Raw genomic sequence first — 17,980 nt, forward strand, 5'->3', positions numbered from 1 at the left:
TATCCTATTCTAGGACCGTTTTCCCCGCCTGCTTGTTGTCTCAGCCCCATGCAACTTTGGTGTGCATTTTTTTGTGTGTGAATTTTCGAGTACATCAACCGTGTGTTCCATTGGGATTATTTTCATGCTTTCTAGAATTATGCCATTATGTTTTTTACTTCATATTCTCCATCTCCTGATTAATGATGCTGCTTGGAGAGAAGAATTTCACCAATAAGCAGCATGTTCTGCTTTCCCGAAAGAGTCCGTTTTAACAGCTAACCTTAACACTTCCCTAATTCATTTACCAGAGCCGCTGAAACCTAACGCAGTTGGGTAATTTGTTTTGTTTTCCATCCTCTACCCAGACTGTTGTCAGAGAGACAGCAGACAGAAAGTGAGAAGCAGAGGACTTGGAGGCTTCAGACTGGATTATCTCTAACCTTTCCCTAAGAATTGGTCTAGGCCACCTTTGGTATTGCTGTTGGTTGCATTGTAGAAAATGCACAGAGCGACAGAGTTTTGTTTTCAAAATATGTAAACCATGTTTATTCCTTCAGAAAATGGTGTGGTAATTAGAGTGAAACCTTTGTATTCTCAAAGGACTTGGTAGTGATGGTGCTGTATAATCATCTTCATTCTTGTCAAAGAATGCAGTGTCTTTGCCCCCAAGTTAACCCTCATTTTCTTATCCTTATTGTCTTCCACTTCTGGGATGCTGCAATTGTAAAAGCAAGTCAACAACCAGTTTTCATGTAGTGCCTGCTTTTTGGCTAGGTGTTTGGGATACAACTCTACTGAAGAAAGATATGTACAAGGCTTAACTAATGGTCAAATATCCCTCCTCTGATTATGCTTTCCTCAAGCTTTCACCCTTTCAGTCTTTTCTTTCTTTAGTCAACTTCCTTAACAACCTAAATGAGCTACAATTAGAAAAAGACTAAATTGGGAGAGGAATTGATGAGGATGAGGTGGGGTAGTAGGCTATGCTTTTAAATAATAATCATGTGTTAGTTATCCAGTCCTTCAACTCATAGTATTCTTGGCTTTGTTTGTTGGCTGGTTTTTACTGTCAAGTATATAAAAGTTACCTTCCTTTGAACAAATATTTAACAGTGATTCTTATGGAAATATCTTTACAATAGGTTGTATGAAAAATAAAAATTTAACCAGCCATCTATTTTTTTTTTAATTTGGATGCCATACTTTGAAAAGATACAAAGGCAGAAGCATTTTTTTTTTTTTTTTTTGTCTTTTTGCCATTTCTTTGGCCACTCCTGTGGCATATGGAGGTTCCCAGGCTAGGGGTCCAATCGGAGCTGTAGCCACCGGCCTACACCAGAGCCACAGCAACGCGGGATCCGAGCCACGTCTGCGACCTACACCACAGCTCAGGGCAATGCCGGATCGTTAACCCACTGAGCAAAGGCAGGGACCGAACCCTAAACCTCATAGTTCCTAGTCGGATTCGTTAACCACTGCGCTACGACGGGAACTCCAAGAAGCATTTTTTTTTTAACTCAGCAGGCAAAATTATATGTATAGACAGAGAGGGGTTTTAGTTAAAGCTAACGATATATAGTTGTCAGAACATTACAAACATATTTGTGATTTTCTTTATGTTCTTATGGTGAGATCTATCTTAAGCACATTAATCAGAGAACAGAGTTGTCTCCATGTGCATCAGAGTCCTGCATACTTCTCACCCCAGCCAAAGCACCTTCTTCCCCTTCTTCCCCTACACTGTTGCTCTTGTACATCCTGAATTGAAGTTACACTTTCTTCCACTGCCATGTTGTGATTTAGTAGTTAGCCATCTTGTTGAAGTCTGACTCCTTCAAATAAAGTGCCTTATTAGAGAAGAATAAGCTAAATCTTTATCCCTTTCTGTGCTAACGAAGAACCAGATTTCCTGCCCTTTTTGTTTCATTTTTATAAATCCTTCAAAAGAAACTTTGAGTAAGAAATATCATGTATTTGAGTGTGTGGGGTATTTGTTTATGTTGAGGTGGTGCAAAGTTTTATAATAAAACAAAGCTAAATGAATTATGGCCAATGGTATAAAAATGCTTAAATAGCAACATGGTTGAAAGCTTCCTATTAGCAAAGTTTCAGATGACTTTGGTTCAGAAACCAAAGTTTCAAACAAACATAACCATTTTGAAATATATGGGTAATGGTTAATATAGTAATGCCATCAATTACTATATTGATGCTGAAGCACTGTAGGATCCTAAAATTAACATTTTGAATTAACAAATCATGTATAGCCTAATTTTTTATTGAATGTATTCTTCTATTTTACAATTAATGTTTATGACATAAAAATCTTGATTAAATAGACTTTTTTTTTTTTTTTTTTTTTGTCTTTTGTCTTTATAGGGCCTCACCCATGGCTTATGGAGGTTCCCAGGCTATGAGTCTAATTGGAGTTGTTGCTGCTGGCCTACACCACAGCTCACGGCAACACCAGATCCTTAACCCACTGAGTGAGGCCAGGGATCAAACCCGCAACCTCATTGTTCCTAGTCGAATTCATTTTCCCTGCGCCACAGTGGGAACTCCTAAGTAGATTTCTTAAAGAGAATTTCGAACCTCTATTTTGGTGGGGAAAATTTAAATACGCTATTCTAAAAAGTCATGCCCTGCAATATATAACTTCAGAACAATCTCATATGCATGTACTCCTGATGGTGGGGTACTGAAAAATGGTAATTAAATGATCTCTTTTTAAAACTTTAAAATCATTAAAAACAGAAAAATAATGTGATAAATTTGATAAAGGCATTCAATAAAGACAGTTGAAATGTAACTAAATAAACTGGGACATCAATTAACCACATCAATACAACTTAAAGTTTAATTTTATATAATAAATTACAAATAAATGGATGATTAGGAAAACTCAGATACTCCTTATTTGGCAAACTTCTGAATATATATTAGTATGTATGGTTTTCAAGTTATGAATAAATCACTAAACTAATATTCCCAAATTTTCCAATTATATTGCTATTTGATTTTTTAATATTTCAATATGACTTTTATACTATGGATCAAAACCTACTGAAAAGTTTAATTCATTTACTTTCTGTTAGTGAAATATAATTTTAATTTTTCTGTATACATGCCTAAGATATAACTTGTTAATAAGTATTTAAATATTCATATAAAGAATGAAAAAATATGCTTAGTCTCCATATCTAAGCCCATCAGTGTCTAAAAAGTAATTCATTTTTCTCCCAAGGAAAGTGAGATAGATCTTCAGTTCTAATACAAGGCCAGAGGTGTTTTGTTTTTTTTTTTAATGTAAAACACCTGCTGGTCATATACTAACACTAATGTGTACACATGCTAATTTTTCCACAAAAAACCATTACATCATTAGAGTGAGGATGTAATTTATCTGACAGCCCTGACACTCATCAACTAAAGACATAAACCATTTCCTTAACTTTATGCTATCATTAGAGATATGAAAATCCATTTAGAGAAAAATTTAGAAGAAGAGCGCCAAATATTACTGCAGCAACAGAAAATATGTCGAAATCGAGCTCGTAAATATTTTGTGGAGTCAAACCGGAGAAAAAAGTAAGTAATTGTATTTTATTCAGAAACATGGAAACTCAAAGCCATTATAAATTAACCATTTCTCTGCTTTGTACCATTTTATGAACATAGTCATGACTGCTTTATCTATAAAACTGATCAAGATTTGTATGACTTTGTAAAATTTATTGTTTCCTGCCTATAGCACAGTGATAGTCATGTATCATCTAGTTTACTGACCATGACCATAGCAGTCTTTTCTTGTCATAAAATTTCTTATTACAATGTCAAATTGGCTTTTTAAAATGACTATAAAATGTATTCTTCATTTTTATATCATTTTATGTATGATAAAAGATTACCAATTAGCATTTAACCTCTAATAGACTATATTTATAAAATTTTTATATAATCTAATAGAATATATTTATAAAATTTTTCTATACCGCTTATTTATCCAATAAGAAAAACGAGGGATATGTGAATAATGGTAGAAATGTGATTTTATAAATGATTGCTATTTTTTTAAAAAAAGAGCTTTCTAGTATAAATTGGAAGCTAAAGTAAAAATGCAGACCATCCTATCCCTGCTTAATATTTTTCAAAATTTGTTTGAATTGTTAAATTTTTTTAGGCAGAGTGATTATACCATTTTTATTATTGTTTTTGCTACTTTATTCATATTTCTACAATACATGAATAGCAGAAAATCCCTAGAGTTTATTAACTACATCATTGGGCATATGTTGCAAATCCCATTTGGGGAATATGAAATTGTTTACCTGTAATTTTTTTTCTGGCACTACATTCCTCTTTAGGTTAACTCTGTATTGCCTGGTTTAGTTGAAAATTTTTAATGATGCTTATTTTTTATTTTATTTTATATTTGTGTATTTCTATTTTTATTGGTATTCAATAAAGTGAATAGTCGTATGTTGAAAGGGTCATGGGCTTTAGAGTCAGAGATCTAGGTTTAAATCCAAGTTCCATGAGTTAGAGCAAGATATTTAATCTCTTTATGCTTTAGTTTCTCATTCATGATTGGAATTAATACTATCTATTTCAAGGGATTGTTATGCAGAGCAGAAAGGTTATATGAGAGGGGAATAGTTGCAAACACATGCACAAAATATCTGTCACATAGTGCTTCTTCACTAAGCATATTGATTAATTAATATTTGTCAACTGTATATTTTCTAGTTATTGTCTTACTGTATGAAATAGCAGGCTCTCTATGTAGAATTTGATTCATAAAGTTTCTACCTGCCTTCTCTCATTAAACACCTGTAAGATTTCTGTTGTAGAAAATATAGAAGAGAATTTTTGGTTTAAAATTCTAAAAGAACATGTTCCAATACAATTCCATTATATTTTATTTTTTTCTGTCACCCTACAGTGCTGTGGAAATCCACATAAAAATTTTATAGTTTAGTTGTTAGGTGCACAATCCATTTTGTTAATATTTGTATAATGTGTTAGACTTAGGTTTTTTGTTTTTGTTTTTGTTTTTTCGCCTGTGGATATCCAATTGGTCCATCTTCATTTGTTAGAAAAACTACCTATCCTCTATGAATTTTTTTGCACCATTGTCAAAAATCAGCTATGCATATTTATGTGGGACTATTTCTGGGTTCTGTATTAATTTACATGTCTATCCCTCCACCAATGCTATTACATAATTTTGATTACTGTAACTGTATAAAAAGTCTTTGAATTACATAGACTTATTCCTCCCACTTTCTTTTTTAAAATTGTTTTAGATGTTCTAATTCCTTTGCCTTTACATATGAAATTTAGAATAATCTAGTTTATATATGTAAAAAATAGTGCTGGAATTTTCATAGGAATTACATTATACCTGTATGTCTAAGCAGTATGGGGAGAATTGACATCTTTTCTGTATTGAGTTGCCTAATAAATCTACTGAGTTTTTTATTTCAGTTGTATTTTACAGTTTTAAATTTTCCATTTGTTTTTTCTTTTATCTTCTGTTTATTTTTTGAGACTTTCTGTTTTCATTTGTAAACATGTTCATAATTGTTCATTGAAACATTTTTATCATGGTCACTTTAAAATGTTTGCCAGGTAACTGTAAATCCTGTCATCTAGATATTGGCCTATGAATGGGCCTTTTTCATTCAGTTTGAAATCATCCTGGTTCTGGGAATGACAAGTAATTTTCTATTGGAAATTAGACAATGTCATATTATGTTATGAGACTTTGGAACTTATTTAAACCTTCAGCTTTAGCTGGCTCTCTCTGGCACTATCCCAGAAGGGGAAGGGAGTGGAAGGGAGAAGATACTGCCTCATTACTGACAGAAGGAGGTGGAAGTCTTGGTTTACCGCCTGACCTGTGTTGACATCAGCTTGGGGAAGAGATTCCTTATTATTGCTGGGCAGTAATGGGAGTTACAGCTCCTCACATGGTTTCTCTTGACACCACGGTGAGAGTCCTCATTACTGCTGGATGGTAGTCTTGCCTTCTTCCTACAGGGCTCCTCAGATAATATCCAATCAGAAAGAGGTAGGGGCACCTCGTTACTGCCAGGTAGATGATTATCGAGACTCTCCATTTAGTCATTACTAATACTGTGGTTGGGAAGGGCCCCAGTACACCAGGTAGAGATGAAAGCCTACCCTTCTACTGAACTCTGACACCATTTCTGCAGGAGGATTGGGGGTGTCTGATTACAACCTGGCAAGGAGGAAAATGAAATCTAGGCTCCCCCACTCAGCCTTGGCTTGGATGGGAGCAGGACCGAAGTTTTTTCTGTGTTGTTTGGATGAAGTAGTAGGATTATTGTCTAAAAACTTTTTGTTTTGCTGGATTGGCCTTTTTGTTCTCAGGGCTCTTTTTTTTTTTTTTTTTTTTTTGGTGATGGTGGTGGAAGTGAGGGGAGGTATGTTTTTTGTCTGAGCCTGTTGACATTTCCAGGTTGCCTGTTTCTCCAGCTCCAAGTGTGGGATATATGAAACCAAAAGAAAACTCAAGAGGCTTACCAGCATGTTGTCTGTCCCTTGGGTCCTGAAGTCCCTAGATAGTTTGCCTCCTTCTCTCCAACTTTCAGACTCATCTCAATTTTTTTTTTAATATATACTATCTAGGATTTTTATGTGTACTTAGTGAAATAAATAGCAAAAAAATCTTTTCACCTCCTCTTTCCAGAAGCAAAATTTATTTCTTTTTGATTTCTCCTTCTAGAAGCTCCCTTGCCTTTCTTCTTTTATATTTTTAATACATTATTGCCTAAGTAAACAAAGGATTGTGTTAGAACTGAACCTAATAAGAATACATGTGAATAAGGACCTAAGAGACTTTTATGATTAAAATTAATGACTTTTAGTTAATCGATATTGACATGTTTATTTTGGCTGATACCTCAGCCTTTAAGAGAAATGAAATGCTATTACATTTTCCCTTTGTGGTATGTACATTACTAATTCTATGTGTTAAATCAGAATATAGAGCTTTGTTGTTTGAGTGTTTTCCACTCCAATAGTGTGTTAAGGGTCATTTTTGATTTTTCATTCATTTTGATTTCCAGTCAAGTGAAAGACTAAGTTGGAAATTTGATATTCAACATAGATTTTTGGGATTTCATAATTTTAAGTCTTGGCAAGTACAGGATTATTACCCTCTGGGACATATATGTTTGTTTGTTTGCCAAGCAATGAAAACTGACAGTATATTTCTGGATTTGGTTTTACTTCTTATAGGATGTTGACTTTGTTGTTACAATGTTATGCTTTATTCCTAAAGACTGTTTTTCTCCAATTGCATTTTAAAAGAGTACTATTTTATCATAATTTTAATTGTCTTTAATTTCTATCTATCTCAAAGTATAGTTGAATTTTAAACTTAAATTTGATTGTGTCTCCAGAAAGTTGTAGTTACATAAACATGAATTATGGTTCCAAACAGAAAAAAAAGTCCAACTTTCCAGTCTGCCCATGTTCCTTGTGACCTCAGTTACTCTTAATTACTACTACTAGAGTTCTGTTGTTAAGGAAAGTTATTGTCATTGTGGTTATTTGTTCCCTTTTTAAGAGTATTTCCAACAGAATAAAATTATACTCCATAGGTTTAGATTCCCAGGAAACTAGAACAAACCATTTGGCATATGGCCATCATTTTATGAGGTGTCTCACTTTGAGCCAATGTGGTCTACATTGATGAGGCAGAATTGCACATGTTAAATAGACCCTTCAGAAGGCACGTTATTCATGGTACCAAATCTATTTTATTCATTACTTCTCTGATCTTTATGATGTCCTTCCTTCTGTTGACTTTAGGTTTTGTTGGTTCTTCTTCTTTTTTTTTTTTTTGTCTTTTTCAGGGCCGCACCCCTGGCATATGGAGGTTCCCAGACTAGGGGTCTAATTGGAGCTGTTGCTGCTGGCCTACACCAGAGCCACAGCAACACCAGATCCGAGCCACGTCTACAGTCTACACCACAACTCACAGCAATGCTGGATCCTTAACCCGCTGAGCAAGGCCAGGGATCGAACCCACAATCTTGTGGTTCTAGTCAGATTCATTAACCACTGAGCCACAAAGGGAACTCCAATATTTGTTCTTTTTCTGATTCTTTTAGGTGGTGGGTTAAGTTGTCAATTTGAAATTTTTCTTATGTTTTGAGGAAGGCCTGTATCACTATGAATGTCCCTCTAAGCACTGCTTTTGCAGCATCCCATAAATTTTGAATTGTTGTGCTTTCATTATCATTTGTCTTGAGGCATTTCTAAATTTCTATTTTGATTCCTCATAGACTCATTGGTTTTTTAGTAGCATGTTGATTAGTCTCCATATAGTCAGTTTTTTCTCATTTCTTTTCCTATGGTTGATTTCTAATTTCATGCTATTTTGGTCAGAGAAGATAGTTGAAATAATTTCTATACTCTTGAATCTGTTGAAGTTAAGTTTTGTGCCCCAGTAGGTGGTCAATCCTTGAGAATATTCCATGTGCACTTGAAAAGAATGTACATTGTGATTTTTTTGGATATAATGTCCTGAAAATGTCAATTAAGTCTAAATTTTCTGTCATTTAGGATATCTGTTGCCTTATTTTCTGTCTGGAAGATCTGTCCATTGATGTGACTGGGGTGTAAATATCTCCTACTATTATCATATTTACATCAGTTTCTCATTTTGTGTCACTGTTTATGTATTTGGGTACTCCTATATTGGGGCATATATATTGATGAGTATAACATCCTCTTCTTCTTTTTTTTTTTTTTTTTTTTGTCTTTTTGTCTTTTCTAGGGCCACCACCCACAGCATATGGAGGTTCCCAGGCTAGGGGTCCAATTGGAGCTGCAGCCGCCAGCCTACACCATAGCAACGTGATATCCAAGCTGTGTTTGCGACCTACACCACAGCTCACGACAACTCCAGCTCCTTAACCCACTGAGTGAGTCCAGGGATTGAACCCGCAACCTCATGGTTCCTGGACGGATTCATTAACCACTGAGCCACAACAGAAACTCCAATATCCTCTTCTTGAACTGATCCTTTTATCATTAAAAAGTGTCCTTCATCTTTTTTTATGGCCTTTGTTTTAAAGTCTATTTTGTCTGATATGAGTATTGCAACTCCTGCTTTCCTGTCTTTTCCATTAGCATGAAATATCTTTCTACATCCCCTCACTTTCAATTTATATGTGTGCTTTGCTGTAAGGTGCCCCTCTTGTAGGCAGCATATTGTAGGCTCTTATTTTTTTTTTTTAATCTGGTCTGCCACTCTATGTCTTTTGATTGGAGCATTCAATCTATTGACAATTAAGGTAATTACTGGTAAATATATATTTATTGCCTTTTTTTTTTTTTTTGTCTTTTTGCTATTTCTTGGGCCGCTCCCGCAGCATATGGAGGTTCCCAGGCTAGGGGTCGAATCAGAGCCACAGCCGCTGGCCTACACCAGACCCACAGCAACGAGGGATCCGAGCCGCGTCTGAGACCTACACCACAGCTCAAGGCAACGCCGGACCCTTAACCCAGTGAGCAAGGGCAGGGACCGAACCCGCAACCTCATGGTTCCTAGTCGAATTCATTAACCACTGCGCCACGACGGGAACTCCTATTTATTGCCATTTTAACTTTTGTTTTCCAGTTGATTCTACATTTCTCCTTTGTTCATTTCTTTCTTTTTTTGGTTGTATGATTTCCTTTTATTTTATGCTTCTGTCCCCTTCTTTTTAGTTTTTGTGAGTGTATTATTTGGTTTTGATTTGTAGTTGCTCTGTTTTTCAAGTTTGTAAACCCTTTCCTATATCTGTTTGTTTTAGCCTGATAGTCAAATAGACTCAAACACATTTTAAAAAAAATTAGAGTCTAGATTTTCTTACTTTCCTCCCCACATTTTATGATTTTGATATTCTTTTTTTACATCTTCATGTTTATCCCTTTTGCTGTTCCTTGTGTTTATCATAACTTTTACAAGTGGTTTTTTTTTTTTTTTCCCTTTTAGATCTGTATACTGGCTTATTTAAATGATTACTTTCCAATTGTGATTTCCTCTATCCTATATCTTCTTACTGCTTTTATTTAGAAGAGACCTTTCAGTATTTCTTTCAGAATGGGTTTAGTATTGCTGTATTCTTTTAGTTTTTTTGTTGGAGAAATTCTTTATTGCTCCTTTTATTTTAAATGATAATCTTGCTGGGTAGAGTATTCTAGGCTGCAAAATTTTCCCTTTTAGAACTTGAAATATGTCTTGCCACTCTCTTCTGGCCTGTAGTGTGTCTGTAGAGAAATCAGTTGATGAGCTTATAGAGGTTCCCTTATAATTAAGTCTTTGTTTTTCTCTTGCCGCCTCTAGGATCCTCTCTTCATCTTTAATTTTTGCCATTTTTATTATAATATGTGTTGGTGTGGGCTTGTTTGCATTCAACTTGTTTGGGGCCCTCTGTGCGTCCTGTATCTTGATATCTGTTTCCTTTAGATTTGGAAACTTTTCAGCTGAAAGTTCTTCAAATATATTTTCAATTCCCTTTTCTTTTTCTTCTCCTTCTGGAATCCATATTATGCATAGATTGGCCCGCTTTATATTATCCCATAGATCTCTTATATTGCTTTTCTGTTTTTTTCATTTGGTTTTCTGTTTGCTGTCCTGATTGGGTGATTTTCATTATTCTGTCTTCCAAGTCACTTATTTGTTCCTCTCCATTATTCATTCTGCTCTTCAATGCCTTTAACTCAGCTTGCATTTCTGCAAACAAATTTTATAATTTCTCTTGGCTCCTCACATTTTCTATTTCCTTTCTAAACTAATCTGCATTACTGTTCATATCTGCTCTTAATTCCTTCATATCCACCTGAGTCTCAGCTCTCAGCCCTGCCCAAGCATCTCAGGCTGTGTCCTGGGGTGGGGGGTACTGATGGTTTTTACAGCTCTCTCTCTCTGCTTTGTCCTCCTCAGTCAAGCTATTACACTTTTCTTCGAGGTTTTGAGGTTCCCTCTTTCTCTCAGCTGATCTCCCTGTCAGTTAGGTGGGCTCCCAGAGTGTGGATTCCTTTCCTCTTTCACAGCTTCCTCTCAGGAGTGCTGGTCCCATCCTGATTCCTTTTTTTCTCTTCTTTTTCTTTCTTTCTTTTTCCTTTTGTTCTACCCAGTTAAATGGAGGGTGTCTTGCCTTTTTGGATTAAAGTCTTCTGATAATGTTCAGTAGATATCTATGCAAATTGTTCTACATGTAGATGGTTTTTTTGGTGTATTTGTGAATGTGAGCACCACATCTTACTCTTCTGCCATCTTGATCCCACCCCCAAAAATCTTAATTTTTTTTCTTTTTTTCAACACAAGACTGTACATACTTTTTCTTCTAGAGCATTCCCCCCCACCATTCTTTTCATGACTGGCCTCCATATTCTGAAAATTTTAGCTTAAATATGCCTCCAGAGAAATGTTCCCTGTTTACTTTATTTAAAGTGAGTTTCCTTGGTTCTCTGTCATAGACCAGAGTTTCTTTACTTTATAGAACCTATGACAGTTAGGGACTTTTTGTTTACTTGGTTTTGTTAGCTTGCCTGAGTAGATTATAAATAACTACATAGACCATATCTGTTTTAGTTACTACTATATCCCCAAGCAGATAAAGTTAAAATAATAGATAGTTTTTATTTTTCTTAATTTTATTGAAATATAGTTGATTTACAATGTTATGTTAATTTCTGATGTACTGAAAATTGGTTCAGTTATACATATGTATATTTTTTTTCATATTCTTTTCTATTATGGTTTATTGCAGAATGTTGAATGTAGTTCCCTATGCTATGCAGTAGGACCTTATTTATCCATCCTATTTATAATTGTTTGCATCTGCTAATCCCAGACTCCCAATCCTTCCCTCCCACAAAACCTCTCCCACTTGGCAACCATAAGTGTATTCTCTGTATCTCTGATTCTTGTTTCATTTGTGTCATATTTTAGATCCCTCATATAAGTGATAACATATGGTATTTGTCTTTCTCCTTCTGACTTCATTTAGTTTTATAATCTGTACATCTATCCATGTTGCTACAAAAGTTCTTTATTCATCTTTTTATTTATTTTTATTTATTTTTATTCTTTTATTTATTCATTCTTTTTATTTTATTTTTTAATTTTATTTTTTAATTTTATTTATTTATTTATTTAATTTTATTTATGCTTTTACTTTATTTTTAGTAATGTCCTAATATTTATTTATTTATTTAATAATAAATATTATTATTTATTATTTTTATTCTATTTATTCTTTTTATTTATTTTTACTAATATCCTAATATATATATACACACACACAAATACTACATCTTTTCATAACTGCTTTTAAAAGTTCTCTGATCTATTTAAAGTTAACATATGGTCAAGCATTCATTCAACAGTTGTTTTTAACATCTACCAGGTGCAGGTCTTTGAGTTAGGAATTCCAAAAATTAAAATTTTAGCCCCTGTACTCAGTGAACTTAGAGTCTAATGGAGGATACTGACAGTTAAATGCAGTTAATTCTTTCAATTTGACAATGAATATTCCAAGCACTATGCTATATGCTATGTGTGTCCTTCTTGTGATACTTAGAATCTAATAAGCAATACTGAAAAGTAAATAAATAATTAAAGTTTAGTGAACAAATACTATGATAAAATTAAGTTGAGGATTCCTTGGGAAGATACGGTTTTGTTATGCGTGGATGTTGGGGATAGAAGTGCTTTAGAGAAAAAGAAAAATTACAAAAAGTCTGTTACATAGTATACAGTATAATAGTTAAAAAACAGATAAAATCACACTTTTGACTCTGTTCTTACACTTACTGATTATGTGACCTTGGAAAAAAGTATTTCTAAGACTCAGTTTTTTCATCTGTGAAATATTCAACTCAGAGAAATGTTGTAAAATAAAACAAGATAATACACATAAAATACCTGTCATATACAATTTCTAACCTTATAGCACTTATAGTAAATGATTATTTTTATTACATCATGTTCACAGATCTCCTTAATATGTAGTAATAAACTTTCCTTTCTCAGCAGCCTTCTGCCAGACTTTCTTTCTAAATCAGTCCCTAGAATCCTGATCGTATCCCCTGTCCAAAATACAAGTCAATTATATAAATACCCACGGATAGTGCCTTTCAGAATAAAGTAAACATGGAATATGTTTTTCCCCTCTAAGACAAAATTAGACTTAAAGCAGTTGAAGATGTGGTTGTATTAGAGACTGTTCCTAAAACCTCAAATTTAGGTAAATATGGATATGAATAAATTTTTAGGTGTATAACAAATTCTCTGCTTGCAGCTTCTAGTTTTCTCTATGATAAAGTATGTGAGGAAGATGTAGAAGGTACTATTGTAAAGAGTATGAAGAAACTAGTAGAAATTTGAATAAGTATAAAGAATGAGGTATAAGGAATCATTCTTACTCCTCATTGTCACTTCTAACTATTGCACTCTCTCTCTTCTTTAAAATCCCCCAGATTTTTTGAAGCATAACCATCAAACTATGTTACTCACCACTTCCTCTTTTATTGTAGCCACCTATAGATCTACTTTTTGTGTCATCCCTTGAAAGTTTTAGCACCTGGCTCTTTTTGTCTCCCTACCACTATTCTAGTGATTCTTCTTTATAATTTTAGTATTTGCTAGACCATCCATCCAATCTGGTGGCCTGTTATTTTCTTGAACTTCACCTAGTCAGCAGCACCTCACCTCAGCTACTACCAATTATTTCTCCGCCTCCAAAATATAAATATAAACTCTCCAATCTATACCTATCTTTCCATGTCACTTCCTCCTAGTACCCTGAATTCAGCAATTTTAAGACTGCACCCCAATCCACTTATCAGCCTTACTCTGTCCATCCCATCCCTCATATCCTCACTTTTATTCAAACATCTTCTCACTCCGTAATCTGTCATTATCATTCCCTTGCATATACCTTTAAATCCCTAATAGTTAATTTCTACCCTTATAACAACCTCTATTCTGATTTCTATCATCAGAATTTATTTTGCCTGTTTTTGCACTTTTGTTTCTGACTGCTGCCTTTTAATGTTGAGATTCATCCATGTTATTACATATATCCGTAGTTCATTCTTTTTTGTTGCTGAGTAATATTACATTGTCAGAATATACCATAAGTTTTGTATATATTTTCCTATTGATGGACATTAGGCTGTTCTCATTTAGGACTATTAGTAAAGCTACTGGCCAAAAGATAATTCAAGATGAAATGGTAAAACATGAAAGAATTGATAAGTAAGAAATTTTTTGTGGATGTGTTTCATTTCTTTCAAGTAAATACCTAAAAGTAGAATTGCTGGGTCTTAAGGTACATGTTTATCTATATATAAGCCAAAAGGGCTAATGATTTTACATACCCACCAGCAGTGTACATGAGCCTCTGTGCTTTCATACCCTTCTACTCAATCTTTTTAATTTTAGCCATATAATAGATATTAAATTGTTTTATTTTACACTTCTCTGAGTAGACATTCCCATATGGTTTTTGTGAAGTCTCTGTTCTAATATTTTTTAATTGAGTTTTTTTGTCATCTTATTGTTGTTGTAAGATTTTTAATGTACTCTGGATATAGTTTCTTTGTCAGAGGTATGTATTGTTAAGTATTTTCTTCCAATCTATGGCTCACCTTTTTATTATCTAGTGAAATCTTTAAGGAGGTTTAAGTTTTTATAAAGTACGTTTATCAGTTTTTTTGTTCTATGGATAGTTCTTTTTGTGTCCTAAAACATTAGTCTACCCCAAAGTTATGATTATAGCTTTCTTGTTTTCTTCCAGAAGATTTTATAGCTTTAGGTATTCAGTTTAGGTTTATCATCTATCTCAAATTATTTGTGTATAGTATGATACAAAAGTTGAGGCTCATTTTTTACCATAAATTGCTCCAGCACCATTTTTTGGAAAAAAGAAAATATTTCTCTCTCCATTTAGTGGCTTTTGCCTCTTTTTCAAAAATCAATGGACTATATATGTGAAGTTTTACTCCGTTCCGTATTCTGCTCCATTGGTCTATATGTCCCATACCAGTAGTGCATTGTCTTGATTATCATAGTGTTATAGGAGGAATTCTCGACAGCGGCCCTGTGGACATTTTGGATGAAATTACTCTTTGTTGTAAGGAGCTTCCTATGAATTGAGGATGTAGAGCAGTATCCCTGGTCTCTACCCACTAGATACCAGTAGCACACCCCAGTCATGATAATTAAAAATGTCTCCAGCCATTGCCAAAGATCTACTGAGGCCAAATTGCCCCGCAGTTGAGATCCACTATTTTATAGTGAAATAAGGTCATAAGCACATTCTCTAATTTGATTTTAATTAAAGACTGTTTTATCTGTTCTAGGTATATTTGCTTTTCTACATATAAACCTTTCTGATTTTGAGTAGGATTGTGATAAAACCTTCCTGGTTTTGAGTAGAATTGTGATAAATAGATCCGTTTAGAGAGAATATCTTAATACTGAGTGTCGCAGTACATGAAATCCGTGAACATAGCATATCTCTCTTTCCCACCCCCCTTTTTTATTTTGTTTTGTTTAATCTTTCTCAGAAGCATTTTTTTTTTCTGGTTTTTGACCCAGAGGTCCTATATGTCTTTTGTTAAATGATTCCCAAGTATTTCATATTTTGTGATGCTATCATAAATGGGTTTATTTAAATTACATTCTCCATTGTTTGCTGCTTATATGTAGAAATACAATTGATTTTTCCATATTAACCTTATATTCTGACAACTGTTTCATTGGTTTCTTTTCTAATTTTTACTAGTTCCTTTCTTCTTCCTATAGAGTAAATTTGTTCCTCTTATAGCTTCTTAAGGTTAAAAACTAAAATGATTGGTATTAAACCTTTTTTTCCTTTTCTAATAGAGGCTTTTAAAATTATAAATTTCCCTCTGAACAGTCTTATAAAGTACATTTAACAAATTTGATATGATGTATTTTCATTTTCAGGTAGTTTAAAATATTTTCTTTCCTTTTGATTTCTTCTTTGACCTGTGGCTTATTTAGAAGTATATTGTGTCGATTTTTAATTTCCAGTTATTTGGAGCTTTCCTAGATATCATAATTTGATTTCTAATTTTCTTTATCAGAGAACACACTCTGTAAGATTTAAATCGTGATATTCATTGCCATTTATGTTATGTCCTAACATAAGATTTCTTACAGTATATTTGAAGAGACAGCATATATGGGTATAAATAGTTGTTTTTGTGTAAACAGCCCCAACATCATAGTAGTTGATAGTGTTGTTTGGATCTTCTATATTCTTACCAATATCTGTTATCTTGTTGTTCTGTCCTTTATTAAGGGGGGGATATTATACAATATGCAACTATAATTGCGGGTTTATCAGTTTCTCCCTTTAGTTCTGTTTTTGTCATATATCTTGAAGATCTGTTATTAGGTGCATACCCATTTATGATTTTATGTCTTCCTGATGAATTGACCCTTCTATGATTATGAAATACTGTTTTTTGTCTTCTTTTTTAAAACCTACTTCATCTGATATTAATATAAATATAGTTGAATAAATTTCTTCTGCTTTTCTATCCTTTTGCTTTCAACCTGTTTTGCTGTGGTCCTCTTAGGTCTTGCTTTATATCCAGTCTACCAAGTGTTAGTATTAAAAATTGTGGAGATGTGTGAAGGGGCTGAGATTTTTAACCTGCTTGCAAGCTAATGATTTAGTGTATCACAATTTCATATATATATTGTGGCAGGCTAAAAGAAAAACATAAATCCCTAATCCAAAGACATAGATTTTTCCTTAGGAAAAGCAGTAGCCAAAGCAATATTTTGTGTCAGTTCCCCAGCTTCCAGTCCCCAATAGGCAGTGCAGTGAGGGCCAGATAGTATTTACAGTTGCAGCATGGGGTTCACTACAGAGTAGGAACCAGAATATTTGGAATGTCTGATCTTTTACATGGCTGCTTCCCATTCTTCCCAAATGAAAGGGGGTGGTGAGGGAACCTTATCTTTACTGTGGAATGTAAACAAGGAGAGATTTCTATCTTTACTGCCCTAATTGTCTCCAGGAAGAGACTTCTCTAAGCTTTACAGTCCTGGAATGTCCCTTTATACAAACATGTTTTTAACTTGGCTGTAAATGCCTTCACGCAGACCTGGACTATGTAGAAACATAAAATATTCATAGAACATTATCTCCCAAAACCAAGATTCTGCCTTTTAAATGGAATGTTTAGTCCATTTACATTCAATAATTGTTGAAATGGCTTGATTTAGGTCTGTCATTTAACTTTGTTTTCTATTAATTCTATGTTTTTTCTATTGTTTGCCTTTTCTTCCTTGCCTGTCTTCCTTTGACTTAGTCCCAATTTTTTTTTAATTTTGCTTTTTCAGTGACTCTCCTAGGGATTAGTATATGCATCCTTAACTATTTAGAGTTAACAGTGAACCATTTCACATAAAATATAAGAATCTTTCAACATTACAATTCTTTTACCCTACCCTCAGCCCTCACATCCTTTATCATTTCTCTTACATCTACATGCATGTTATAAACCCACAATACAATGTTGTTATCTTTTGTATTAGAGCGCGCCTCAGTTGTCTTTTTAACACTAAGAGAAGAGAGAATTACATACTCTTTTCCATTTACCCACATAATAAGTATGTTTCCAATGTTCTTTATTTAATCATATAGATCCATGTTTCCATCTGGTGTAATTTCCCTTTAGCCTAAGAATTTCCTTCTTATAGTGCAGGACATCTGGCAATAGATACGCTCAGCTTTTGTTTATCTGAAGATAACTATTTTGCTTGCTTTTTTTTTTTTTTTTTTTTTTTTCCTGGCCACAACCACAGCATGTGAAAGTTCCCAAGCCAGGGATCAAACCCGAGCCACAGCAGTGATAGCACCAGATCCTTAACCCACTGTGCCACAAGAGAACTCCATTGCCTTCATTTCTGAAAAATAGTTGCACT

General features: G+C 33.9%; 1 protein-coding gene across 1 annotated transcript in view; it reads left to right on the forward strand.

Annotated features, from left to right (window-relative positions):
- CEP126 (centrosomal protein 126) overlaps positions 1–17,980 on the forward strand; it is an 83,600-nt gene that overhangs the window by 571 nt on the left and 65,049 nt on the right. Inside the window, 1 exon segment of the mRNA XM_003129805.4 lies at positions 3,451–3,570. Coding sequence (XP_003129853.2) covers positions 3,451–3,570 — 120 coding nt within the window.

This window comes from Sus scrofa, chromosome 9, assembly GCF_000003025.6.
Source record: "Sus scrofa isolate TJ Tabasco breed Duroc chromosome 9, Sscrofa11.1, whole genome shotgun sequence".
Taxonomy (NCBI): Eukaryota; Metazoa; Chordata; class Mammalia; order Artiodactyla; family Suidae; genus Sus; species Sus scrofa.